The sequence below is a fragment of the Oenanthe melanoleuca genome, chromosome Z (genome assembly GCF_029582105.1).
Source record: "Oenanthe melanoleuca isolate GR-GAL-2019-014 chromosome Z, OMel1.0, whole genome shotgun sequence".
Classification (NCBI taxonomy): Eukaryota; Metazoa; Chordata; class Aves; order Passeriformes; family Muscicapidae; genus Oenanthe; species Oenanthe melanoleuca.
This window is the reverse complement of record NC_079362.1, coordinates 34,061,139-34,088,147: the sequence shown is the minus strand read 5'-3', so window position 1 is coordinate 34,088,147 and position 27,009 is coordinate 34,061,139. Positions and strand designations below refer to the sequence as shown.

General features: G+C 34.1%; 1 protein-coding gene across 3 annotated transcripts in view; it reads right to left on the bottom strand.

Moving 5' to 3' along the window:
* Positions 1-777: 777 nt before the first annotated feature.
* SLC27A6 (solute carrier family 27 member 6) overlaps positions 778-27,009 on the bottom strand; it is a 139,752-nt gene continuing 113,520 nt past the window's right edge. Inside the window, exons 3-10 of one of the 3 annotated variants that reach the window (XM_056514659.1) lie at positions 25,196-25,354; positions 24,399-24,523; positions 15,494-15,688; positions 8,933-9,023; positions 7,029-7,227; positions 6,378-6,475; positions 3,994-4,124; positions 778-1,969 (exon numbers count right to left, since the gene is read on the bottom strand). In XM_056514659.1, coding sequence (XP_056370634.1) covers positions 1,793-1,969; positions 3,994-4,124; positions 6,378-6,475; positions 7,029-7,227; positions 8,933-9,023; positions 15,494-15,688; positions 24,399-24,523; positions 25,196-25,354 — 1,175 coding nt within the window. In that variant the 3' untranslated portion in view covers positions 778-1,792. Of the gene's footprint in view, positions 1,970-3,993; positions 4,125-6,377; positions 6,476-7,028; positions 7,228-8,932; positions 9,024-15,493; positions 15,689-24,394; positions 24,524-25,195; positions 25,355-27,009 lie in introns of those variants that run through there. The other 2 variants (XM_056514652.1, XM_056514653.1) reach the window with 2 other exon arrangements.

Below are 27,009 nucleotides of genomic sequence, written 5' to 3'. Positions count from 1 at the left end.
CTTAAAAATTATTTTCTATAGAAAGGATGTAATTTTTACCGTTGTAATAACAGGAGTCCTGAAGTATATTCAGCATATACCTAGTAAGAGTTAAAGTAGTTTTGATTTCAAAAACCAATCCTTTACTTAAAATTTCAGCGTAAAATGCAAAGTTTGGTTTAACTTTATAATAAATACCTCATTCTTAAATTTGTAGTTTTTGACTAGGTAATGGCACTTCCATCTGTCTCAGTAAGTAGTAAACATCCCCTGCCTGAAGAAACAGAAAAAGTGGGACTGTTCAGGAAATGCTAGATCATAGTGGCTCCCTTCTATCCTTATCCAACAGTTCTCTTCATTCCCCATTATGTACTTTACATTAACATCTACCATAAGACATGAGGTTGGTGTAAGTATTTGTAAATTGCAAAATTGTAACCGTCATTATTTTTTACTGGCATCCCCATAAAGAATATTGTGTTCAAAAATGTAAGTAAATTATGATCCTTACATATTTCACATTTCACTGCATCCTTGGTTTGGGTTTTTAATGAAAATCAGTTAAAGCAATAATCAAAGATTCAAAAATTGACAAAGGTTTTAATGTCTTGTTAGATGAAAAAGGTAGAAAGACACAAGAAAATTATTTTTAAACTGTGTTACATCCTACTCTTTCATGAGAAGCGAGTTTCATACCACTGTTATGATGGAAGAGAGACTTATGATGCCCAGTGATCAAGAGAGTAACTTTCAGGATCCTCCAATACTTCTTGTGGCTGATCAAGGTGGGCATCATGCTGCATTAGAAGAGGGCACTGTGCAAATAAAGTATCAAAAGAGGCCGGAAAACAGAGTTTGTGCAAACAGAATTAAATCAAACTGAGACAGAATGGTATTTGGTTTAAATAATCTTATACTTTATTTTTAAACTTAGAAAAAGCAATTACTAGAACGTAAAATCTAGTGTTTAAAAAATTCAGCTATATTTTATAAAATAATGATCTCTAGCAGTCATTACTAAGAATATGGAAGCTATTTGTTACTCAATATGCATGACATAAAGTGCTGCAATAATTCTTTTTTATACTATATAAAGATTTTCCCCATTAAGCATGCATATTTTTCTCTGCTTATTGTTGACTTGCTGCTACACATTTCACAAGAGTTTGCTTTCTTCAGAATTTGGCACTCCAAACAGCCAGTTTAACAAATAAAAGAGCACAGATTATGTCAGAAAAAGATCTCTGCAGAGATGTTAGTTTTTGGGTTTGCTTGGAGGACTTTCTTTTGCTTCAGTTTCTTTTATTTTATATTCCATCAGAAAAGTCCTCTTCAGAAAAGTTTTTTTTTTCTTCCAATTAGTGTCAAGCCTTTACTTCTTACAATACATATTCAGAAGTATGAAAACCACAGGAAAAAAAATGATGTTACTGGCATATATTCTCCCTTTATACTCAACATGTGACATAGTGTCTTTTTTTACCATATGTCATACTATGTATCATTTATGTTCATTTAGTACTAAGAAAAAGTATCAGATTCAGCATTTATATTCCAAAGTTAATATAAAATGAATTTCAGTTATGTTTTACAGGTTATTTTCTCAGAAATTTGTCTCAAGAGGTAAAAAGTGATTAGTGAAAAAAAATTATCAAGTAAGTAAATACGAAAGAATATATCTGAATGTAAATATCAAATATAAAAAGCATTATTCTGAATAACTACGTAAAAATACTGGTAATCAATTGCATTGTTTTCTCATACAATAGGTTGTATATACTGTCCCTTAATAGCCTATTATATGGTCAACTAATTAAAGCTTCATTTTCCCAGATAAGATCATCTCATGTAATTCTTTGGTTAACAAGACATATGCTTTCTTAGAATTATCTAGAAAATAAAGAGGATCAGTAATTGTAGATGGATTAAAACCTTCATCCACAAGTCGAAATTTTTGTTGCTTGAATGTTCCTGTCATTTCCATTTTTTCCTGCAGTAGAGAGGAAGATACATTATTCAAAAAGAAGCTATTTTTCTCACATTCATATTTGTTTTTCAAAGTCTTACTTGATGTAAGTCCGTTTATTCTTATTGTGCTGAAAAACTGGAGCTTGTGTGCTGCTACAGACCCATCAGACACGTGGCTGACAAAAGCTAGAGCCCATTTCTTTCTGCATCCCTGAGCAGTGCATCACATGTGGTGTATGTAGCCCCAGCATGCCCAAGACAATCGATCTTCTTCACTGTGCACATTATAAAAGGACACTACACACCACGGAGCTTCTGAGAGTAAAACCTGTTATTACCAAGAACTCCTTAATGATAAAACTCAGGAAATTTACTGTATCTATGACTTGTCACCTCACAAAAGGGGTTGAAAGAGTCACATACTAAATCAGCGATACTCATATTCAGCCAGGTCCAAAGGAAGATGAATCTTGCCCATATATTTTGTTTTCAGACTGCTCAAGTGCTATGGTATCCCTTGGAAAAGTGGTGCGAGGCATCTGTAATAAGACTGTCTTCTCTATTCTAAGAGCCCAACTTTATGACCTCTCTCCATCATCTTCTCTTCTCTCTTTATATTTTTTTATATATACAAACAATCTCTGAATACAAACAATTAAGTACCACATTCAACAGAAATGTCGAAGAGCCCTTTTATCTACTCCAGGCATACCTACAGATTTTATCTACCTGCTCTGGTTGGTCCACGAAATGTTCTGACATCAAAAGTACGATTATGTGCCAGATCAAACTTAAAATGTTTTTAATTTTTGTCCCTTGAAGTTTCACCCACTACTTTATTTCTTGGGTAATGACAGCTGTACCAATAGCAATGTGTCTGTAATGGAGGCATTTAAATTTTAATTTAAATTCAAATTCCAGGTACTTGATATCAATGCAATACCCAAGATTCAGATTCCTTCTGTCCAGTGTAAATGTTTTTTTGTACAGCTATACAGGAGTGAATCTAGACTAGGTTCTCATAATTTCATAAACTGACTACTGCAACATTCTCAAGTCTAATTTTGCTTGCTCACATCAGAATGCTGCTACAAGAAATCTTGCTGGACTTATGAGATAGATACACACATATTTCACTTTCAAGGTCTTTCACATATTTTTTGTTTCCCCTTTATTCAATCTCTGGGTAGTCTAAGATACTAACTCCCATAACTTAACGTCTCTCTTTAAACAAAATTTTTTTCATTTGGTCCTAGAACTTAGGGGACTCCTTCATAAACATCTTCAGAAACATTTTTCTGTTTGTCTTTATCATGATATTTGCAAAACACTTACCAGAAATAAAAGTGCTCCTCAGATTTAATTTATTATGATTATCAATATTATGTGTTTTTTATATTCTCACATTTTTTCCTAGCTCTATGTAGTCCACTGTATTATATTAACATTTTTGCACTCTGTGGGGGGGACTATTTTTCCCCCAAACTGGACAGTTACTAGAGCAAAGTAGTGCACAAATAAGGATGACTTTGGTGATTAGTGTGGTGACAACAGTAACACACATTTTTTTATTCACCTTTTCAATTTACCTAGTATCTTTTCAGGTGCTTTCATATTTGTCATTGTTACATGGAAAATGTTTGTTTTATTGTGCACAGCCACTGTCTCCTGCTTTAGCTCTATTTCTCTCTCATTTTCACTGAATAAAATGGATTTTAGATTCTTTTCTCCAGATGCAACTGTTCATGTTTTTAAATCTGTATCTTTTTCTTTCACCATGCTTATGCTTCTAATCTCTCCAAATCCTTTTGTATGATCTCTATCCTTGCTCATTTGTACAGTTTCTCTCATTTAAACATAATCTGCAAATTCACTGACTTTTTGTGTAATCCCTTTTCCAGGACTCCATTAATAAAGACAGCAAATAGGACCAGGTCTAAAACTCTTCTAATGATACATGAACAAGCACTTTCTCTTATTCACTTAGCTATCTCTGTGTTTAAATGATGTCAGTGTTTGTATACACAGTGCAATAATGCAGCTTACCTGGACTCTCAAGAAAAGGGGACAAGCATAACTTGGTAGATAGGTCACTACTTGCTTATACATTTGCTCCAAGTCTAATGATGCATTGTACTTTAAAATAAGAGAAGCCATTCCTGCCTTTCCTTCATGATCTGCATAAAAGGAAGTGAGATTAAAATTTTGTAACATGAATAAAGTTGACATTGTAATGATAAACCTTACAAAAAATACCATTGTGCATTAACAAACAGTCATAAGTTTCAGTAAAATTGCAAGATCTCATTCATATTTTATGAGGTATTACATGTACTTGGAGATCACTCAAGTGATCAATTAAGCAATAATGCTGTAAATGCGTGTGGAAGGTAAGACTAAATGGAGTCCTATGTTCAATATAATCGATAAATGTGGATAAACATCAACAACATTCCTCTCTCGAAAACAAGAGTGAAGAGCCTCTTTCCTGGAGTAGCCAATTACGTTTCATTTCTGTTTTAGTCTCTTTCTCTAGCCAGTATCTTCTCTCAAAAATGTGGATCTGAATTAACAGAGGTAGCAATTAAAAGTTTTTACTGTTTTTTTTCTGGAGAAGGAGAGTACTGCAGGTCTTTGGGAAAGAACAAAATGGGTAAAAGGTAGAAGCAATGAACTTCAGCTATCAAAAGTAACAACACTTTAACACTTTACATCAGCTAGTAGTAACAGCAGAGATGTTTTGCCAACCTTACCTTTTTTCAGTTTGTTTTAATTTTTTGCTAATGCTACAAAATCTGTAAGGAATTTGATCTGTTTATCTGTTTATCCTTAAGTGCAATTATCAAGACAGATAAACTGAACAAGTAAACAAGTGTTGTATAGGAAATTAGCATCTCATATTTTTGAATCTGATTCTTAGACAATTTTCTATGATGTTTCTTGTTTAAAATACAGATAAGTGACACTTTTTCTCATTTTTAACTCCTTTGTAATTTTGTGGTGGGTTTATCCTTGCCAGTGACCAAACATCCAGCTAGCTTTGCGCTCAATCCCTTCTGCCATGGGATGGGAAATGAAGGAAAGCAAGGCTCAAGTGTTAAGGTAATGCCAGTTTTATAGGGAAAGCAAAAGATACATGTACATGCAATGCAAAACCAGGACATCATTCAATATTTCCCATCATCAGGTAGATGTCCAGCTACTTTCTGCAGGGCAGGCCCTCACTCAGAGCATGCAGCATTTTTTTGGGGAGACAAGCACCACAACCACTAACCTCTCATCCGCTGCTTTTCCTTCAGCTTTAATAACTAAGCATGGTTATCATATGGTATGGAATATTGCTTTACTGTACCATCTACATCTGCTCCCAAGGTCTTGCTATCCCCAGCATTCTCATGCATGGAGAAAGCCTTGGTACTGTGCAAGCTCTGGCCAGTGGTAGCCAAGCACTGTTAAGCTATCAACACTGTTTTAGACACCAATGCAAAGCAGGGTACTGAACAGTCTCCTATATAGAAAGTTATTTTTATCCCAGCACCAAGCATATATTAAAAATTTTAAAAATCCTATTAGAAATAAATTAATGTATTGTATTTCCTACTAATATATTTTTCTCTTTGTATTCTTTTTCACTTTCTTATTGCTTTGTAACTTAATTGTTTACAGTTATTTTATGAGGTAAGTGAAATAAGACAGAGAAATGTCTTCGTATATTTTCCTTTAGAGATACTTCAGAATTACCTTGTTGACATTTTATTTTGACATGTATCTAGATTTTACACAGATGTGAATTTACTAAATCTTTATATTTTAATACTTTAATTTAGGTTATGTAGCTATTACAAATGCATGCATGGTAGATTTTCAAAAATAGTCCTCTGTTGTAACCCAATACCAGGAGGTATAAGGAATGGTTTGTCCTAAGACCTCTGTAAATGTCCCATAGTTTAACCATTCCCCCCTGTTCCTATCCTGTTGGCATAAAGCCAAAGTCCCCTCCCTGACTCCTTCCTAGAAAAAGACCATTATCTGAGACCTCTTCCTCTTTTGCCCTGGGACCACCATGACTACTAACAACTACTAACAACTACTAACAACTACTAACCCTAAGAAAGGCAAAGAGCCTCTTTTGAATCCTTGTCCTGTTCTATGCAGAAGCCTAGTTCCTTCTTAAAAACTAACCACAGTAAATAGCTAGAAAGGAGTTACAGCATTTACTGCAGTCCTCATTGCATACAAATAAAAAATGCATGATTCATTGCCTCATTCACAATTGGGTGGTATTTTCATTATCTGCATCTACATTTCAGCTGAGTATTAAACAGATGACTCAATCAAACATGATTCATATGTTTAGAACATGAAATAGAAAGCTATGAGGTTTAACAAGTGAACCTGGGAGAAGCAAAATGTATAATTCAAGCTTTTACCTGGCACAGACACACCATAAACATTTGCTTCTTGAATGAAGTCCAACATTACAATGACATCAGAAACTTCTGTAGTGGCAACATTCTCCCCTTTCCATCTAAAATGTGTGAAAAAATAATCCCATGACACCTGCCCTTTTAAAAAAGAACTCCATTCATTTCAGACTAACACTACATAACATTTTCCACACTTGTCACATTGGGATTTGATCACCAGAAGACAATGTTGCCATTCAAACCTTACTGGGTATTATAATACTGTAAGGTCCATTGGAGATCAATGGAATTGTTTCCAAGCTTTTTACATGTATATAAATATATCAAATATGACCAATCTCTGCTATTTGATACATTTTCAGTATCTGACTTTCTTGCTCATAGCAAATCCATCACTAGTTATATGCTTATTGAAAGCATGTTCAAAGAGCTGGAATTTCTACAAACTATTCTGAAAATTAACCATTCAACAGAAGATTATTACTCATGGAACACTTGTGACAAAATTAAGCCTGCATCATCCATTTCAGAATCATTATAAACTACATCACAATAGCAATAAATTGAACAGTTCCAGTTGAAAACAAATATAACCACATTATCCTATTCCATATATCTTTAATGAAGAAATATGAAAAGAAACAATAACTGTACCTGAAAGTATCTCCAATCCTGTCCCAAAAATATAGAAAATTGTCATGGTCTTGAACCATTAGATCTCCAGTATTAAAATAAAGATCCCCCTTCTTAAATACCTCACAAAGTAATTTCTTTTCTGTGTGTCTTTTATTGCCAGCATAACCAAAGAAGGGGTTCTTCGCATTGACTTTGGAAATCAGAAGACCAGCCTCACCTATACAGAGAAGTTGAAAGAATATAAACCTAAAATATCATTGGACATTTCTGTACCTGACATTAATATTACTTGCAATATTGTCCATGCAAATTCACAGTCACTTGTGTTTCTTCATGGTGACTTACCAGTTTTCTCCCAGAGTGGTCATCTATCAATTGTAGGCTCACTAGTAATATATTATCCTCTGCAAGTGCACAATTCAAGTTAATATTGAATTGACTCCCTACATTAGTGAATTTCCATTCCGAGTGTCAGCTTTATCAGCTACCTAATGAAAAACTAGTGTTAATCAAAAGTAGGTGCTCAGCCCAGACATTATGTCCCTATTTAGTCTCTTTTTAAAAGTCCTGAGAACACTGAAATTACCTCAGTTGGTTGGAGTCTGGTGTTAACACCAAGCTTGTGGGCTTAATTCCTGTGGAGACCATTCACTTAAAGAGTTTGACTTGATCCCTGTGACTCCCTTCCAACTCAGAATATTCTGTGATTCTGTGACTTCTTAAGAATATTCATTGAAGTGACATAGCATCATCAATATAATTTTTGGTGTAAAATATAAAAGTTTAATACCATTTATTTTCCTCAAAAAGTAGGGAGAGTAGGGGAAAAGATTATCCTCTTATGCATGTAGAGTACCAGGGTGTTAGTTTGCAGAATATGGAGTAATTGTATGAAATAAACTTTTTGGGAGCAAGTCCTGAACAATATAGCTTAAGAGTTCCATTGCTTTGCAACAGAAACAAGAATTATAAACATGAAAATGTATCGATAAGTAGCCCCAATTTTTAATTTAAGACTCCTTGAAAAAGAGCTATGTCTTTATTTTTTTCCCCATAAACTGGTAGCATTTAAAGTAGAAGTATTTAGTTCACTTGTAGTATCATTGCAGCCAAAATGCTCTGAATAAATAAGACATGGGTAAGACAAAGATTACAGACAGAGATAATACTTTTCATTAGACTGAGTGGTGTAGTTGGAAAAAAAATACTTTGGACTCCTACAATACCGTCTTCAAAGTGCCCACATTTGATTTCCAGCTGTTAAGAGAATCTCATAACTCCTTTGAAAAATCTGCTTCAGCTCCCTATTAAAGCTGTCAGCCTGACCTTTAATATGAGATTTTTCTTGCTTCAGTTTGAGCTGTTACCTCCCTACAGGTCAATATATGTTCCAGTATCTGATAACACTTCAAAAAATTGTGTAATTGTGATTTTTGCTAAATATTTTTAGGACAGCTATAATTAATGAATTTTGGATTTTTGTTGTTTTCTGTTGGGTTTTTTTTAATTATTAAGCTGAATCACATCACTTAGTTAGAAACACTTAATCTCTCATCAAAAAGTATTTGCTCTAATCCACCAGTCCTTCCTGCAGATCTCTTAGGCAACCATTTTCTTATCTTAACCTCCTTTAAAAAACACAGATGTCACTATGTATAAATTCAAAGATAATATCATAGCATCACTTTTGAACACGACTATTCTGTGAATATATCCAAGGATCTCCTTAGTGCTTCTGATATCAGCACTGGCATGTTTAATGCTGTTTTATCTGAGATCAAAAATCATATTGCTTTTTTTCAGAGCAAAGAGTAATAGTTAATTTGGTAAACTGCAGTAACAACACAATAGCGAGGCTCCTTAAAACAACTCTCTGAAGCACTTTTTATTAAAATCAATAGCCTATTAAAATACATACTTACCTTTCTTAACTTTTTCACACCAGCCATGCTTATTTCTAATTGGTTCATCTTTTTGGAAATCATACTTGATTAAATCAAATGGGAAAAAAAGCTAAAAAAGGGAAGAAATCATCTGTTATTCATCTACACAGTGACATCTGGTGGCAACAAATGTACATACGGAAACTTGTACCCCAGTCTTGTCCATCTGAAAGGAGAATGCTGTGTCATTTAAAACTAAAAAAACTCCTTATGTAAATTTATGCCATTTCCTGGAGGTAAGCAACATCAAAACAGTTTTGTAAATGAAGACATAGAACTGTCCTTTAGTTAATTTTCTTACAATTAAGTTATGGGATCCACATCATCATCAGTGAAAGAGCAACATGAGTGAGCATAATAGAAGCATTTCTCTAGTATTTAAGTGACATTTAATGGTGGTGGCTGATACGACGTGTTCTTGGGGTCTTCTGGCAGTGAAAACAGCTGGCAAGGGAAAGGCCTCACAAAAGAAAATGTGCTTCCTGTTGGGTTTTACTGTTGCTTTAGTAGCCTCAGTTCTTCCCTCTTGTTTTCTCAGGCTGCTGTATGGTGGTGGGAAGTGAACACCACCAGAAGGGTACACCTCCCACAGCTCCAAGCAACCTGAAGGAGAGGAAAAGGTACTCCTACGAAAACTAGCAACTGAAACACTTTTTTTGCTTTGTCTTCTTTTTTTTTTTTCTTTTTTTTTTTTTTCTTGAATATACAGCATTTGACTATTATTTTGCTTAATTTTTCTGCTGTGATATGAATCCAAACTGGACCTTTAAGAGACATTGCCTGACACTATTTGGACAACTGTGTTTGCAGTGGTCCAAATTGTCTCTTTATTATTCCAAGGAGACAGTTTCCCCAGCTTGAGATTCTGTCTTGCCTTCTCAAAAATAGATGTATCAACAATCTTTAACAAATAGTGAAACCAAGGAAATTACCTTCCCATGAGAATTCTTGGCAATGGGGAAACAGTTTTATAAAACATGAATGTATAGCTGCATTCTTCACAATAAAGAAATGCAATATAACTTAAGGAGGGATATATGAAAATGACTGAAGGGTAGGATGTTAAAACATAAAGTTCTTTCCTTTTCTGCCAATGACTTGAATGAAGAGTTGCATCTTTATCCTAATTTGAAATGTTGCTGTAAATATATAAAAAATTTTTCCCAAAGAAATCTGAATAAAGAGCAACATGAATTCCATAATTTCAGTCTCATATGGACAAAACTGGCTCATTGAGTCCTTTCAATGTTCAGCACTGTCTTTTTCTTTTACCCTAAGTATGAATAAAAAAGATATTTTTAACAGTTGATCAAAGGTGAAAGATTACGGCTTGAAAAATAAAGTAATGATTCAAGAATGGAACACTACTTTAATTAAGTGAAGGGTAATTACTTTTATGAACCTCAGATTAAACCATTTACCAAAGTCAAGAATTTGAGAGCCAAAAAGTTTGCCTCGATTAGGAAATAACTGATTATTCTTGAGGAACAGAATGGAAGTAGGTTTTTTTTTTTTTTGCTGTCTACATTTACATGCTATTCTTCTTCACTTTCTTTCTTTTTACATTGATATTTATTACTTTAATAGGTTTAATATGACCAAATGCAATGAGTAATATAAATAATAAAAATGAAATGGTGTAAAATTAAATGTTATTCTGTTTTTGTCTGATTAGAGTAGCTTAAAATAATGCATTATATAGAGTAGTATTTTGAAAAGATCCCATTTTTGAGCTGAAAGAATTATTATTTTAAGCTGTTATAAACATCAGAAACCATAATTCACTGAGATCATCTAAAAACTGTTGAGACTATTATTATATATAACTATGCTATATTGTATATATCTTTTTTTGCCTACAAATTCAGAGTATTAACAAGGTGTATTCAAATTAGGCTTTTAAATAATAATCATGAAAATACATAATTAAAAGAAAATACCACATCTTGTATTAACTATGCTGTACAAGGTCTGTGCAAACAGCTGTGCCTGCGCAGAAGTCTTTTCCAAGCGAAAGCATTTTGTAAGCAGCTGGCTTTTCATATTAAATACTAGAAAATGAAAGCTCCACCGCAAAGTATTTAGTAGGGACACAGGCTAACATTTGGTTCATCTCATTATTTAAATTCTAATGGGATGAGGACATGAGCTGTTGAAGCATTACCTTATTATTTTCACAGAGTACTGCATGCAACATTCATCATTTTAACATTTCACTCTCTGAGGCATGACATAAATGTAGCAAACAAAAAGCATCATTTGTGAGCTGAAACTGAATGTTCGTTAATGTGCAACATTGTTAACTACTATGCTGCCTAGGTATTATCTAGTAACAGTTTCCCTCACCTTCTTTTTTTGAATTGGTTGGAAATGTGTGAATTTAAATATTGTTTTGAAAATAGTTTTGACATTCCTACAGTTTCAACTTACAGAGAATGCTCAGAGAGCCTTTATCACAAAATAGAGAGCACAAGCTTTTTATTACTAGTTTTAGAGATTAAGTATTTTTGAATTACCTTGGAGAACATCAGTTTCTAAAACAAAGCATTATGTCTACTAGATTTATTTTCAAGCATCTTAAAAAAACTGAAATGCAAGAAAAAGAATTTTGGAGCATAGTGCCATCACATCTTAGAGACAGTTTTAAAAATATACTTGAAATGCTTTATTTATGCTGTAAAGAGCAGATGAAGAGGTCCTCCACACAAGTTTTTAGCCAAAGTAAAAAAAAAAAACAAGAAACAAATCTTTGAAGCTCTGTTTGACACTAACTGAATCATGACATGTAAGAATATAATACCTTAGAAAACATTTGTACTTTAGCAAAATTAGTCAAAGGAGAAGAAACAATATTAATTTTCATTGGCCAATGAACTTAGGAGCTCACATTTCTTGGATTTACACATCAGTATTCTTGCTTTGAACCCAGTTTTCTAGGATCTTAAAATTTGCTTAAAACTACCTTTATTTTTAAACTAAAAAATTTATCTTCTGCCACAAAGTTCTTCTACTACATGAAAAAGCGGGTAATGCTAATTCTAAATAGCTGTGTGAAAGCCATTTTATATGTTGAAATTATTTAAGATTTGCTATAAGGTCTAATTGTTTCTCAGCTCATAGCTGATTTTTATTTATATATTTTTGCATAAGAGATTTGGATTCCTGTGATAGTTTGAGTATCATTGCTTAAAATAATGAAAAATTACATTTACAAATAAACTTTGGATTTTTTTTTTTTTTACATAAGGTTTTTCAAGTGAACGTGCAATGGGTTATTTTTAGCTCTTCTTATAAGCTTCCTTAGATCTCATTAATCCCAAGCTCCCTTGTTGTCTGCCATCACTCAGAATTCATTTTGGTATTAGAAGGATATTTACAAGTATATATATATATATATATATATGTATATTTGATAGACACAATTGAGGGTCTTAAAGATTTTTCCCATATCACATTTATATAAATATACACATAATGTATGTCAGATATAACATAATTGATTAACATCAGTTAGATACATATGTATGCCAGAGGTAAACATTAAATAGTAATGTATTGTATTACTGTGTTAATCAAGACACTGTATTTTTTGTAAAACATTTTAAGTTTTACCAGGTGAAAAGCTTTTCAGAGGCCTCTACTTTTCTGTTCATTGACTCTATATAAACATCTTTATTGAAAGATTTATTCATATTCTATAGGGAGGCTTTCAAGCACGTGAACCAGGTGCCTCTTACATAAAGAACACAGTGTGAAAAGAAACAAGTGCAAACATAAGCACTGCTTTTAGTTAACATCTCAAATACAGTGACTTCTGCCAACTGCTGTAATGTTCATCTGTTTCTTTCTATTACCTTATGTCTTCCAATATTTTTATGAAAATAAATGTTTTCTGTAGAACCTTAATATTTATGACAAGCATTTATCCCCAGCCCTTAGCAGTTACTGGCAGAAAAGTTACTTTGTTCATTCTAAGAGTTCAGTTTGCCTATTAAAGATGCAATTTTTACCTGCATTTCACCTTTACAAACTGTGCCATTGTCACTACCTAGAACAGAATACACTCCTGGTTTTTTTCCTTCCCCCCACCCCCACAAAAAATGTTGTATTTTTGAAACTCTCCCTCTATGATCTCAATACCTGTATCTATAGCAGCTTTGTACTGCTTTTACTTTGCTGCCAGCTGTGCAATTATGCTGTAGAAAAAAAGTTTCTTCCTTCTGCTTTACTGTATCACATATATGAACACACAAACCTCTTTTTTTCCACTTTCTCAGTTCTCTTTCTTTCTATGCCCAGTTTAAGAAATAGGTATTTAGAAAATCCCTATAAAGAATATTTTAAAAGGTAGCTTATGTTGTCCTGTGTGTCAAGAGGATGTTTCAAAAGCTGTTGTAGCATGTCTTTGAAGAAACAACAAATGTTAGGAATTGGGTGGCTGGGCCTTGTCGGTGCCATTGTCTGCTTTACAGCAGGATATTCTTTCCAACCTCAGGTCTTCCACAAGTCAACAAATCAGAAATAATGCTGCTCTCCTTTACATAACACTAGTTTTCTAATAGATGTCATTTAAACTGAAGTAAAACAAACAACAGCTATTTCAGAAGGCATTGTTTAGTAATCCTGAAGCAGCAAAATGTATTTAAAAACCCCCAGAACAAACACCTGAAATAAGTAAAAATGAACTTATCTATGGCATATGTACTTAGTGTCACAAGCAAAGTCCCAACACTATTTGATTAAAAATACAGGTGACTAAATAAATATGCAGGTAGTTTCAAGTTTCATCTTTATCTGCTGTAGACTTTACATGGTATTTCCAAAATGTTAACCATTCAGGATGAAATTCTGCCAAAAGTTCTGCAATACTGAAAACCAAGTTTACTCAAGTTTGAAACACATGCAAAATCTTTTAAGATTATAAGGCATCTGGCTTAGAAAAGTCTGAAAAATAATTAACATCAGCTGTAAGTTTCCTGGTTCAGCTACTACTCCCTAAATTCCAGATCTCCGGTTTCCTGTAGCAGTTCTGGACCCTTCTGGAGATATCCAATAGCATCAGATGGTCAGAGGATCAGACGTGCAGGGCAGAGAATCAGTGGCTGATCTGCTTAAATTCCTAGTTCTCAGTGGTTTCTGAGCAACACACTCTTGTGGTGATCTCTGAGTGGTTCCAGAATCCTCACTGCAGTCTGAGCTTCTGTATGAGAAGTGAAGAATTCCTCTGACCCCAGACTATAAAGCAATCTGTGTAATGATTGTACTGTGTTGATGGCGTACTGAAATTGAGGACCCTGGATCATATGCTGAGTGGAACCCTATTTCAATGGCATCAGAAGATACCTCTGCTGTATTTCCAAACAATGGTTTTACATCGCTCACTATGAAGTTTTGTTGGGACAGTTTGCTATCAATTCTCCTAAGGAGCACAAATGTCATTTAAGTCAACAGGACTTTTATATACATAGGTATTGCTCAATTTAAAATTTTAGGCAATGCATGAGGTACTATTTATTTCAAGAAGAGTAAAAACTGGCACAAACAGCAGCATAATGATAAATATGTAGTATCTTTGCAAAAAGGCTAGACATCTTCCATTTTGCTACCTAAAGCTGGGGACACATGTTACTTTGTTTGGGATTTTCAAATAATGTAAAAGATTGTCCTTACAGGATCAAAAAGAAAAAGCCTATCTGTGAATTTCAAGCAGAAACAAATTCTTCATTTACTCACAAGGATGGAAGAAAGTTATAATCTAACACGTAATCCTCCTCCCCAAGATATATGACTGCCATTTTCAAAGCTGATGAAATACAGAACAGGTTTTTTTTTTTTAGTTTCAGTAACCTAGGACACAGCAAACACCTAGAGTAGACTGTAGATAAAGAGGTATAGCATCTTGCCAAGTATTCTCTGTCACAATAACAGCAATTATATAGATACTGTGATATCTTTGACATTTCTAAATACTGATATAGGCTAGATGTAGTTTGAGTTAATTACGCTTATTTGCACCTAGGTATAAAATACCTATTCAATTTATATCTGTCTATATGCTACTGTATGCAATTATTATAATATCTTAATTATTATTTCCATTTATGCTAAATATTTACATAGCAATATGCAATATAAACATACTACATAAACACATCTCTAACTGTAATTTGTAGAACAGTAAATCAGAATAGGAAGTCCATAGCCTTATTTCAGAGATGAGGAGTTCTTAGGTAATAAAATAAATACAACTTTTTCTTTTGTCCTCTAATGTAGTAGAGACCTGAAACTATACTTGGCAACTGTTAGATTACTCAAAGCTGTCAGAAGAGAGCCAAAGCCTTCTTGACACTTGTGAACTCTATGAAAAATCTCAGCAATACTGCTGAGAGTACAACTGGGTTGGGTGCCAAGATTTTACTAAGGGTCAACTAACTTGCAATAACCAAGTTAGGAAATTTGTCTTGGACTTACAACTGTACTCAAACTAAGAAACACAATTTTTCAGCACTACTACTAAGCAGAATGTAAATAAATAGTCACCTTATAGAAGAAATTGGTGCGTCCAACAGATCCAATTTTTCCTGTGTGGTTCATGAAACAAATGTTTCCTTCAGTAGCACCATAGAACTCGCAGATCTTAACAGCACCAAATCTGTCTAAAAATTCCCTCCATACATCATTTCTCACTCCATTTCCAACTGCTAGTCGGACTTTGTGATTTTTTTCTCCTTCCTTCTGTTAAAAAAAGAAAAAAATATTAAAATATAGTATACTGATAACTGCATTTCATTGTTGCCTATATAGCAGGAAAAACATACCTTCTCCAGAATATATCCAATAAAAAGATAAAAAGAAGAAAAAATAACACTCAAGAAATCTGGTATAGCTGGTGGACAGCTGCAAAGTAGTAAGCTGCAATCTAAAACCCATTATCTTGTTGAACAAACAAATTATTTCATGAAAAATTACTACAATGATTTATATAAACACTTCCATATTTTAGAAGTTATATTATCTCAGCCTATTTCTCTCCAGAGGAATTAAAAAATTGGGAAGAACAGAGAAAGATGGGAATTATTTATGTCATGGGATTAAAGTTAGAAGAGATGAATAGTTACTTTCTTCTTTCTTCAGAGTGATTATGAGAAAACAAGCCGATTTCACACACTTGTGAAATGTGTTCCTTCCCACATGCTGCGTATGAGTCATCACCCATACTTTTTTCAATATTAAGACTACAAGGTTTTGTTCAATGTTACTGGAATACATTATTTCTTAGTGATCTTGAGTTTTTACTGTTGTAAGGTCGCAAGTTTACCATCATGAACACAATAGTATGTATCCAGTTCAATTCAGTATGATGTTCTAATCTTATTTATACATTCCCAAATATTGAGATTGCACGGACCACCATGCAATAATATATAATATTTTAAGTTGAAGTACCTAAAGGCAAAACATCTATAGTTTGGATTTGTTTGGGTTTATTTTCTTTTAATTTCACCTAGTTTAAAATATGGCTCCCTTTTCAATCATTTCAAGTTGTAATACAGAATGCTGTAGAAGTGAGTGAGCTCAAAATAAACATATTTATTTACCACATACCTTCAGAACTGCATAGAACTCTGCCACTGCAACTGTCTCTATACATCTCTATCTATCTACACTCCTATATATGTATGCAAACACGTCTCTATATACAAATGCACATTTCTGCATATATTCACATTATTTTCATATATATATATATATGACCCCCACGTGGCCCTGGCCCTGCACGGCTCCCAGCTCAGCTCGGCTCTCCTCTCCACGTGGCGTGGCCGAGCAGGGGGATCGGGGAGCCACCAAAGGCTGTCCCTTCCCCCCCCACCCCCGTTCTGAGAGAAGAGGCCTCCAGCTGACCACATGGCTTCTTCACATTCTGGATGCAATAAAATTTTTTAAAATTTTAATGCCTGGATAAGATTCTCGATCTCCTGAGCTCCCCTGAATGAGAAGAAATAAAGCATAGAGTCTGCAGAAGTCAGCAGAATGAAGATAAAGTTCGTGATGGGAAGAGACTGAAAAGATGCAACTGATGAGTAGCTGAAAACCTTTTTTTGTGGGCTATGAGGGGATTGTGACTACACTAGAATTCCTTAAACTGTGAAATATACTTGGGGAGGTTAATTGCTTGAAAAGAAGACCTTTTTGCTTTGAGGAAATGGGGGTCTCTGTTTTGGGACTGGAAATACGGACAGAGACATTTAATAGAAAAAGAGATGAAGAAAATTTTGTCTTTCAGCAGCTTGCCTTTAAAAGTGGTACCCCAAGTGTATAACATAACCCATAGCACAGCTCTGGAAGGACTGTGGAGATGGGAGGAGAGACATAATCTGCAGTATTTCCTGGGCGGATGTAGATAGTGAAGGTGAAGATACTCCCTAGGCCTAAACTAAAAAAGGGACTTTTCTCTCTAGAGTGAACTGAAATTATTATTTAAGTAGATAACTGACTGAAATGTTTTCTGTATGTTGTTGTTAAGAAATGTGGAATGAAGGAAGGGCAAGGAGGGAAGAATCTAGAAATCTTATTCTGAATTCTTTTTGTGTTATTAATAAATTTCTTCTTATACCCTTTTAAGTTTTAAGCCTGCCTTGCCTCTGCTCCTGAATCCTATCTCTAAAGGAAACTAAATATATTAAAATTGGCAAACCCAAGTCACACTGTGACAGACAGGCATGTTGGAATCCATAGGCACTGTGGCTGACTATGCAGTAAAAAAAAATGCTGCAAGTAAGAGAAGGAAAGGAAAAGAGACAACAATTCAACCAAATTACAAAAGCATGGTTGAGTGTTGAACACTTAGGGTGTCCTAATGGAAAAAGAAATTAATATGCAAAACTTGTACTTTAAATTGACTAGACCAAGTAGGCTTTGAATTTCTGCCACTTTCAGATGCCATTTCATCAACTAGCTTACCTTTGGTACAATAAATAAAATTAAAAGAGTAGAAGGAATTCCAAGGAATCACCTAGTACATCTCTTCCAGCACTCTTAATCCATGTGCCATTCTTGACACCTGATCAAGCTGTGGCATATCAGCCAGCTGCCCTGCAACAGCTGGTATGCAGCAATTACGTGCATGTGTATTCTTAGCCCACTGTAAAAATCACTGTACCAAATTAACACCTCCTACACTAAAAGCTGTATTTCCTCACAATATCTCATTTACAAAGGACTCAGTGCCTTCCCCTGGTCACCTACCACAAATAAGTTCAAATCAGTTCAAATTGCATGTCCTTCGATAATTAAATTTTTATTTGTGTTTTTGAATTTACTAATAGCTCTTCACAGATAGCTAGGGCAAGAGATTTTATTATAATAGAATGTTGTAATGTCTTTTCAAGGTTTCTAAAAAATGTCTATTTATTTTCCTGCACTGATTATTTTCTTAATTGAGAGTGATTCTGAAATGAAATGTGGGCTCAGTTTATATGCACTTATTTCTAACCATAAAGGTGAAGCACTTTTTCAATGCCTTTTTCATTGACATCAATGCATTAATAAGCAAGAACAGTTCTTACCGTACACCTGGAATATTTTCCATTGATTCTGCCAAAGTCTTTGAACTGTGTACCAAACATCTGCACACATCATAAATCAGTTTGACACACTATGTCTCCATCTTGCGTGCTTGTTTCTTTTGTATATTAATTAATTGACAAGTCAAGATATGCCTTACTACATTACAAACCACATACCTGGGATTTTTCATCCAGCAGTCTTTTTTCCTTAAGTGTTCTCAGTAAACTACTTGGACTATCTATGTGATTAAGCTGTTGGAAAATGCCTCTTATAGTGCTATCAAAACTATACTAACTGGTGCAAGAAGGATTCATGATTGCAGCTACATAAAAATGTGCTTAAACAAACACAAAAAAGTTCATTGCCTTTCTTTTATTACTTCTGCATAATGAAAATCCAAATGGAGAGAAACAAAGATAATTCAAGGTAAGGAGACCTGAATTGTGCTCTGTATCACGGCCTTGATGAACCTGAAAGCAATCTCAGGGCCTGAGAATGGAAATACCTCTTAAATATAAAACATGAAAAGACAGATGACACAGGATTTGCATTCAAGTATTTCATTCAAGGTGTGTATGTAACAACACATTCACCAGTTCCTCTATTGATGCATTAGCCCAAAAAAGGGGAATCAGGTAGTTTATTAGACTATAAAATGGGAGATTTCCTACTATTACTGATATAATACATTTTTCAAGATGCACATCCAAGTTCATTATTTAGTAATGCCTAATTATAAACTGCAACAAGATTTTTTGAGCAAAACACATAACCAAATTTAAAAATACAGATGAAAGAAAAGAGGAAGGGTGTGAAGAACACATAAGAAAGACATAAGAAAGGACAGGAAAAGTAGGAAAAGGACACATCTTTCTAGTTCAGAAACAAGCTGCTTGCTATTCAATATAGATCACTCTCACGCATTTTTAATAATCAATCTCCTGATAATCTATAAGAATTACATTCCGAAAAAAAGCTTTCTTTGTTTAGCTCTTCTAATAGGAAATGTTTTGTTTAGTTGTACTGCCATGTCCTCATAAAATATCTACCAATAAAAAAAAGTCACTACTCTTTGTATTCCACCCAGTAATATGAAGTAGATAATTGTATTTTTGGTGACTGTCCCAGAAGCACACTAGCCAACACAAATCACACAAAACTTTTCAAAGCTCAGTTCAGAGAATTAAAGCGCATACAGATTACTTCTTGTAGTGCATATTACACACTATTCTGTGAGCAGTATGAAGCTTTCCTTTGTGGAAGCATGATTGTGATTTCCAGGCTTTAATATAAGCACATTTTCTGCATGACTCCACCGGTTTAACCCAAAAGACGAGTCTGGGAAAAACTGAAAGCTGGAAGGAGAGAAATTGGTCAAGTTGTATGACCTCTTAAGTCATGATCCACCATGCTAGAACCAGTAGCTGACATTGTAACTAGCCTTCAGTGCTGTTTTGGATATGAAAAACTAATGCTTCCTCAGACATTACTGAAGATATTTTCCACTAACAACACCTGAAAAACTTTACCATTATTAGTGGGGAGATGAGAAAACCGGATCATCTGAGGGTACCAAGAGAGGTATGCCAGTATATGTAAGTATCAGAAGGCAGTAAGAAAAATAATTCAAAAATAACACTCTTCTTGTAGTTACAGCAATGGAAAGTAAAATGTTTGCTGTGGCATACAGTCAGCTTTTTGTAAGGTCAAATGACAGAGTCTAGAGAGAAAAAATAGACTTCCAAATCTCATGGCTTTTTCTCTTCAGATGTGCTGGATATGCTCTTAGTCTAAAAGTTCTCTCTTCTCCAACAGTATGTACAAAAAGCATTCAATTTTATTTTAGGCACTGTTGATACTGCATTAAATGAGAAACACCTTGGATTAAGAATGATGTCTTCTGATGACACATGCAAATAGTTTCAGATTGTTTTTCTTAAAGGATAGGTGATTAGAAAAATAAATTGCAAAATTCCCCCCATAAATTAACTTTTAATGACATGTAGAGATTCTTAGGAACCTTCATATAGAAGATACAGATGTGGTTGTTTGTAACTGTGTCACATTATTGCTTTAGGATATTTAATAAAATATTTATGCCAAAAACCTGCAAGAGGCTTGACAAATTTCCACTCCACATTTCAAGGATATTAAAGAACAATTTCCAGTACTGAACATAAATTGAGCTGAACTTTAGTGAGTAATAAAATGTGACTACAAGTAAAATCTGCATTGTAGAAAAGTGTCTACTGACTAATTTCTCCTCGCTTATGTGACCATTAAATTCCCTTCCTTTATGGAAAACTGCTTCTCAGTGAGACACAATGCCATCCAACTACATAAACCCCATCCTTACACTCCTTTCCATAATACTGGAGTCAACTGCAGGGAAATAAATATTTATGCTGTTTCCTTATGCCAGTAGTAATGAATTCCTTGTTTTCTCCTTCTAAACTACTATTGCTCTAACACAGAAGAGTTTTAACACAATAAATCCCTAAGCATCTTCTCTGAAGTCACTTCAGAGAGCTTAATCCCATCCAAAGAAGCCTTGGCCAAAGTGTATCTAGTAAAGAGACTGTCTTGCCTCAGCTTAACAAAACAAAATCTGAAAGCTGATAAGCATGGTCTTATACACTTAGGTAACCCCACGGAAATAAGAAATGTTACCTGTGCCAGAGGATAAGTCTCAATACCAAGTGGACATAAAAAAGGACACATATTAAATGAGAAACTGTTAGCAATGATACAATTATTTGTTACACCGACTCTGAATAGAAGCAGAAGTGAACTCTGGTTTTAACAGAGAGCTTACCTATTTCATGCAAGGAATCATAAATCATAAAAATACTGTTACACTGCATCACAGTTTATGAAAGTAGAAAGCAAGACATAACAATTGACAACACTGATTTCTACCCTCTGTTTGTAACACTTCAGGATTCAGGTTGTCTTTACAGAAAAGCAGGAAAGAGATGCTGCATTACCTTTCCCATCTTTCTAAAAGCTTCAGGATGCATTGTTAAACAGATCATTAGGTCAAATTTGAAATAAATCTGCAACTGCCCTTGGAAGGCTTAGTTTACAATTCAGATGTAAAATTTAAATTAGTTGCAAGCCTCTAAGAAAAACAAATCCACAGATTAGTAGAGTTTCAAGGCTTTTGCTAAGGGGCAATACAGAGAGCTCTGCTATGCCAGACTCTTGTAGTTTTTCAGATCACTGTTCATAAAGACTTAGAGCAATGTCAGCCAGCAAGATCAATTTATCAATTTCCTGAATATTCTTCTTCACTGAAGTAGTCATGTTAATATCTTAGAGATGGATCCATTCTGTAGCTACTGATGGCTATTAGCTACTAATGCTGGTAACTGTATTTTCACTGCAATCAAAATGTTGCAGAAAGAAGTCTTTGGAAGAGAGAAGGCATGAGGATTACTCACTCGGAAACCTAGAAAAATCTATGAATGTCACATAATGCCAGATCTTTTTGTACTTGTACCTAAGGAAAAAAGACAACTTCCTTTTCTAACAAATATTCTTTCCAGACAACAGATTACTAAACCAAACTGGATGCAGAATAACCTCAGAAAAAATCTGCTGCAAGAGTCTTTGAGAGCTGTTGCAGATGTGAGTGGGAGGCAGAACGATCAAAGAAGATAAAACCAATAAGGAAAGCTCAGCCAAGAGCCTATATACTACCACAGAGACTTGCCAAAGTTCAGTTCAGAATTATGAAATACAAGGCCACAGTGTGGACTCCAACTGTAAGAAATATAACACTTTTTTCAAGTTAGTGTTAAAGAAACAACTTAGGAAAATAAGGTAATTGCTATGGATTTAATCTCAGTTGATTAGAAGGGCTTTGTAGCACTCTAATCTCGCGAATGCTGCCCACGTAGTATCATGACAGAACTTTAAAACTTGCTGTATCTTTCTCATGCTACTAGCATATATAGTACTTCTACATTAACAAAACTTAAAAAGAGAATCCAACTTATGAAATTATTTTTCTTACTTGAAAACTAAGAGCAAATTGCATAAGATACTTTAAAACCTTCCACTTCTTTGTGTGAACTTGTTTCTATTCTAGTTTTAACAAGACAGATACTTAATATTTTTCTTAAAGTACCTACCTGTCAAACTGACTAGTTTTATGATTTTAATTTTCTTCAACAGGCTTAGCAAGCAAGCTAAAAAAGAACAAAATAAACCAAAATCTGTAGCCTCACAGAAGAAAGAGTTCAGATACGCCAGCTCCTAGAAACTATGCACATAAATTAACAAATAGAATAGTTATACAGTTAATGAATAGTTAATGATTGTATAACCATTGTATGGAGTATATAAATAATTAAGGATGGTATAAATTACTTTATTTGAACAATTTAAAGTTGCTTTAACTTCATGGTGTCTTGGTAAGGATATAAAAATGGAAGAGTTTGTTTCAGAAATTAAGTATATTAATGTATAATTTGTGCTTTAAGATAAAGGTTGAGAAAAGAAACCACGCTCTCCCTGTACAGTAAGAGAACATAAAAGGGGAACAATTAATATCTCAGACTGCAAATATGGCAAAAGTTGTGAAGTTTTGGAGAGAAGGGAAATTAATTTGTGGAAATCAAGTTAGCCTATAATGAAGAAAAATGCCCTTCCAATGCCTTGATTTTTCTTATGATGTATAACTTGATTTTTTGTTATCCAGTAATTTTTTTGTTTATTTCACTATAAAGTTAAAACCCCCCCAAAATTAAAAAAAGAAATCCCAAAACAAAACAAAACAAAAAATAATCAGAGAAGGGATCACTGTTCTGGTTTCTCCTCAGCTCAGTGCTCTTCACTGGGCCATCACTCATACTCCCTTTAGTTCAAGAAGTTCTACCTTACTGAGGCACACATGGATAGTGCAGTAGGATCCATGACCCACAACTACATTGCTTAAATATACTTTTGAAAATTTTCCTAAGGGAAAAGCAATCCAATGACTTTTTCTATTTGGTCAGCAACTCAAGATATTAATGTGAATTATTATTCTGCTGGAAAACAAGACTGATTTGCATTCTCTTATTTTAGAATACTGCTTAAGGACGATGTTAATAAATTTTCAGATTAAATACTTCGAGTTACTGGTACCTTTTCTTAAGAGAGGAATCATTTTAATAAAATTCACTGAAAAGGAAATAAACCACTGATTTATTTTTTTAAATAACAAAATGAAATTATCACAATGGCAAAGGAAGGCTTTTCAAAGAAATAACAGATGCATTGCATCTAACTTCTGGACATTTTCACAAAATTTTTTCTGTTTTCCTAAATACTTGTTGTCAGGAATAGTTTTGTAATTGGAAAAAAAGGCAAATGTTTCATCTTGAACAAAAAGCTGCTAAGCTAGACCAAGCCTCTTCCAAGTTTAAAAATACAATTTAGATGGCCTCAGAATATGCATATTCCACAAAAAAAAAAAAAAAAAAACCAAAAAAAAAAACCAGTGCTAAAACATAGCATACAAAATATGAGACCTCTGACACTCTCAGATACCAAGAAACAAAGTTCTGAAAATTCAGAAAAGGCATTGAAAAGTAATCCTGGTTTTTTGAACTTACCTTGCAAAATTCCATGAAACAGTACTTTTTCACCAAATCATACTGAATCCGTTTTTAGTCTCAAAATCATTCCTTGTAATACTTTTAGTATATCTTCATGATTCAAGCCATTATTTTTAATGCACATCTACGTATCATCAAATATTTGCAGAACCTCACATAAAAGCAAGGGCAGAAGGACACGCCCAATACAGTTTAATTCCCTTTTAGCATACCCACATGAAGAGCAATAAATATTCTGACAGACAAGCAGGCATCACTTTGATTCCACCTACCACAGGCTGATTGCAAAGGTAACGGCAAAGTTCTCCAATGTACTGGATGACAGTCACATTGTATCTTCTGCAGTCACTCCAAAACTGACTAGCTGAGAACTTCTTTTTTAACACACAGGTTGCACCTTCATGGAAACAGTAAGGAAAGTCAAATTAAGCAATTGTCTGTTTGGCAGCTTAGCTATAAAAAAGAACATCTGAGGAGCTAAGACAGCCTCACCTGGAGAACTATGTGGTATTTAAGTGTTTTATTTGAAAACGTGTTCGTATACAAAGAAGGGAGAGGAAATCAGCCTCCTGGCTGAGACAGTAACACAATAGATCAGAGCTTAAAAACAAGTCAGCTTCCCTTCTTACAATACTGTTGGTGTTACAAAATATTTTAAGAGTTTAGCCTGAACTCTTGTGTTTAAGCGTTTAATTGAAAATATCCAGAAGATTCAGGCTGATTAGTAAATAATTTGGGTATCACTGAAGCCTTATTTCTCAAGAAAGAATTCATCAATGCAGATTCAGATCATAACTAACCCATAATACAATTATCTTGATCTTTCCCTTGCTGTGACTTGTACTTGATGCATAAGGAAACAGAAAATACTTGTCACAGAACTCCAAATAAATATTTTTTATAAAAGAGTCCTTGAGTCCCCTCTCCCCAAAATACACAGCTATTCCAAAAAAGATTACTCATTGCATTTGAGCAAAGCATTAGTTTCCCTAGGGGTAGTGAACCTAAGCATGTTTTGTACATTTTTATAATTAATTCTCTATTAACAACAAAAACAAGCAAGCCTTACCTAGTTCAATGCATCCACCAATGCCAAGGAGAGAAGCTGCACTGTGATAAAGAGGCAGAGTAATATAAATGATGTCTTCTGAAGTAGCACCAAAAGCCCACAGTCCAGCAGCTCCTTTAAGAATCTGTAAATGACTAATGACAGCTGCCTTTGGAAGACCTGTAATAAAATCAAAATAATGCATTAAAGCATTTCTTAAAGAGAATCTCTGTATAAAGTCTCTAAAATCATAAAATAGTCAATTCTTTCTTCTGTAACCAAATTGTCAATTATCTTTGTAGATAACCATAAACAGACAATTGATTGTTTAATACAATATTGTTTAATATAATATTTCTGTACACACAAAGATTAGCCAGTTTGTAACCTCACCCCTTTGCTATTTAGTTTGACGTCACATCCATTCAAGTAAGAAGAAACATGAAGAAACTCACTGATTCACCTGCTAGCAAATAATATAGACCAAGAAGGGACAAAAAATTACTCTAGATATGGACTTCTTTTAACATAAAGAGGCATCACACTAGCTCTTGTTAAGGAAAAGTCATAGTGACTAGAAGGTAAATAAGGAAGGTATGGGATCTACATGGAGTAGATCACACAGTGGGTGCTTATCTAAGAATCATACCTCTTTCTATTTGCTTCAGAACTCTACGTCTATGATGAATTATAAACAGAAAAAGAAAAAAAAAAAAGTCACTGAAAAGACCACACCAGTTAGGTTCTTCTGAATGAGTTTCTTCAAGTTCAGCACAGCATTCCTCTTCAGCAACATGCAGACTCACAGGCAAGGGTTTCTTAGGCTACTGCCCTGGTAGCTATTAATCTGAGTAGGGAAGGTGATCTTGCATAATATATGTGTTCTCAAACACACACAAATTTCAGTCTGAGTCAGGCTGATGATGAACAGTGAGAACTGTTCAATTCTTAAAAAAATATAATGGTTCATAAAGTTTTCACATTTATTCTAGCAAAGCTATTGCTCATTTCAAGACTTGGCTAGAGCTGGAAGTATAATCTGTAAAGAGTCTAGCTACACCTCAAGGCTATTTGACTTTTCTGCACTTAAGAGAAAAGGGAATATGCCTAGGTTTCCAATAAAATATTTATAACATGAAGTTTTCCACAGTTTTTACTTCCGCCTTTACAGAGAGACTACTACAGATTGTGCAAAACACTCCTTCTCTTTTAACTGAGATTATCAGTCATTGGTGTATCAAAACATGTGAAAATGCTCAGTTATTCAGAATTAGGTATTCCATACTCTTCAGACTAAACAAACCATATGGTTTGTTATATAGTTATATATAGTTATATAGTACATAATAGAAATTCAATGTAAATTAATGTATTACATACAAAGTTTCAAAAATATTTCAAATTGCACATAACTGAAAATTCAGACTTCACACAGATATTCTGATTCTAATTGTAAGAACATCCCAGTTGGATAATTCTGTAATATTTTTTAGCAAATTTTAACTCCCAACTCTTAACAAGAAAGCTTAACCATATTTCTAATAGTAGCAGTACAAACAAAACCTCATCTTTTGACAATATTTATAACTTCCTAACTTTTTTATTGGAGATTGGTGTTCTCATTTCCTAATTTTTCCTGAGAACCTGAAGCAAATAAACTTAATTATTACTCATAGGAAGGAACAAAGCCTCAAAGCACATATGCATTTTCAATCTTCATGCAGCTAAAACTGTTGTATTCAACTGAATGAGAATGCCAATCCACTCATCTTAAAAACATAATGCTGCCTTTCATGTCAGTGATCAGTTTTTTTTAAGTCTTAGCTTCTTAGCTG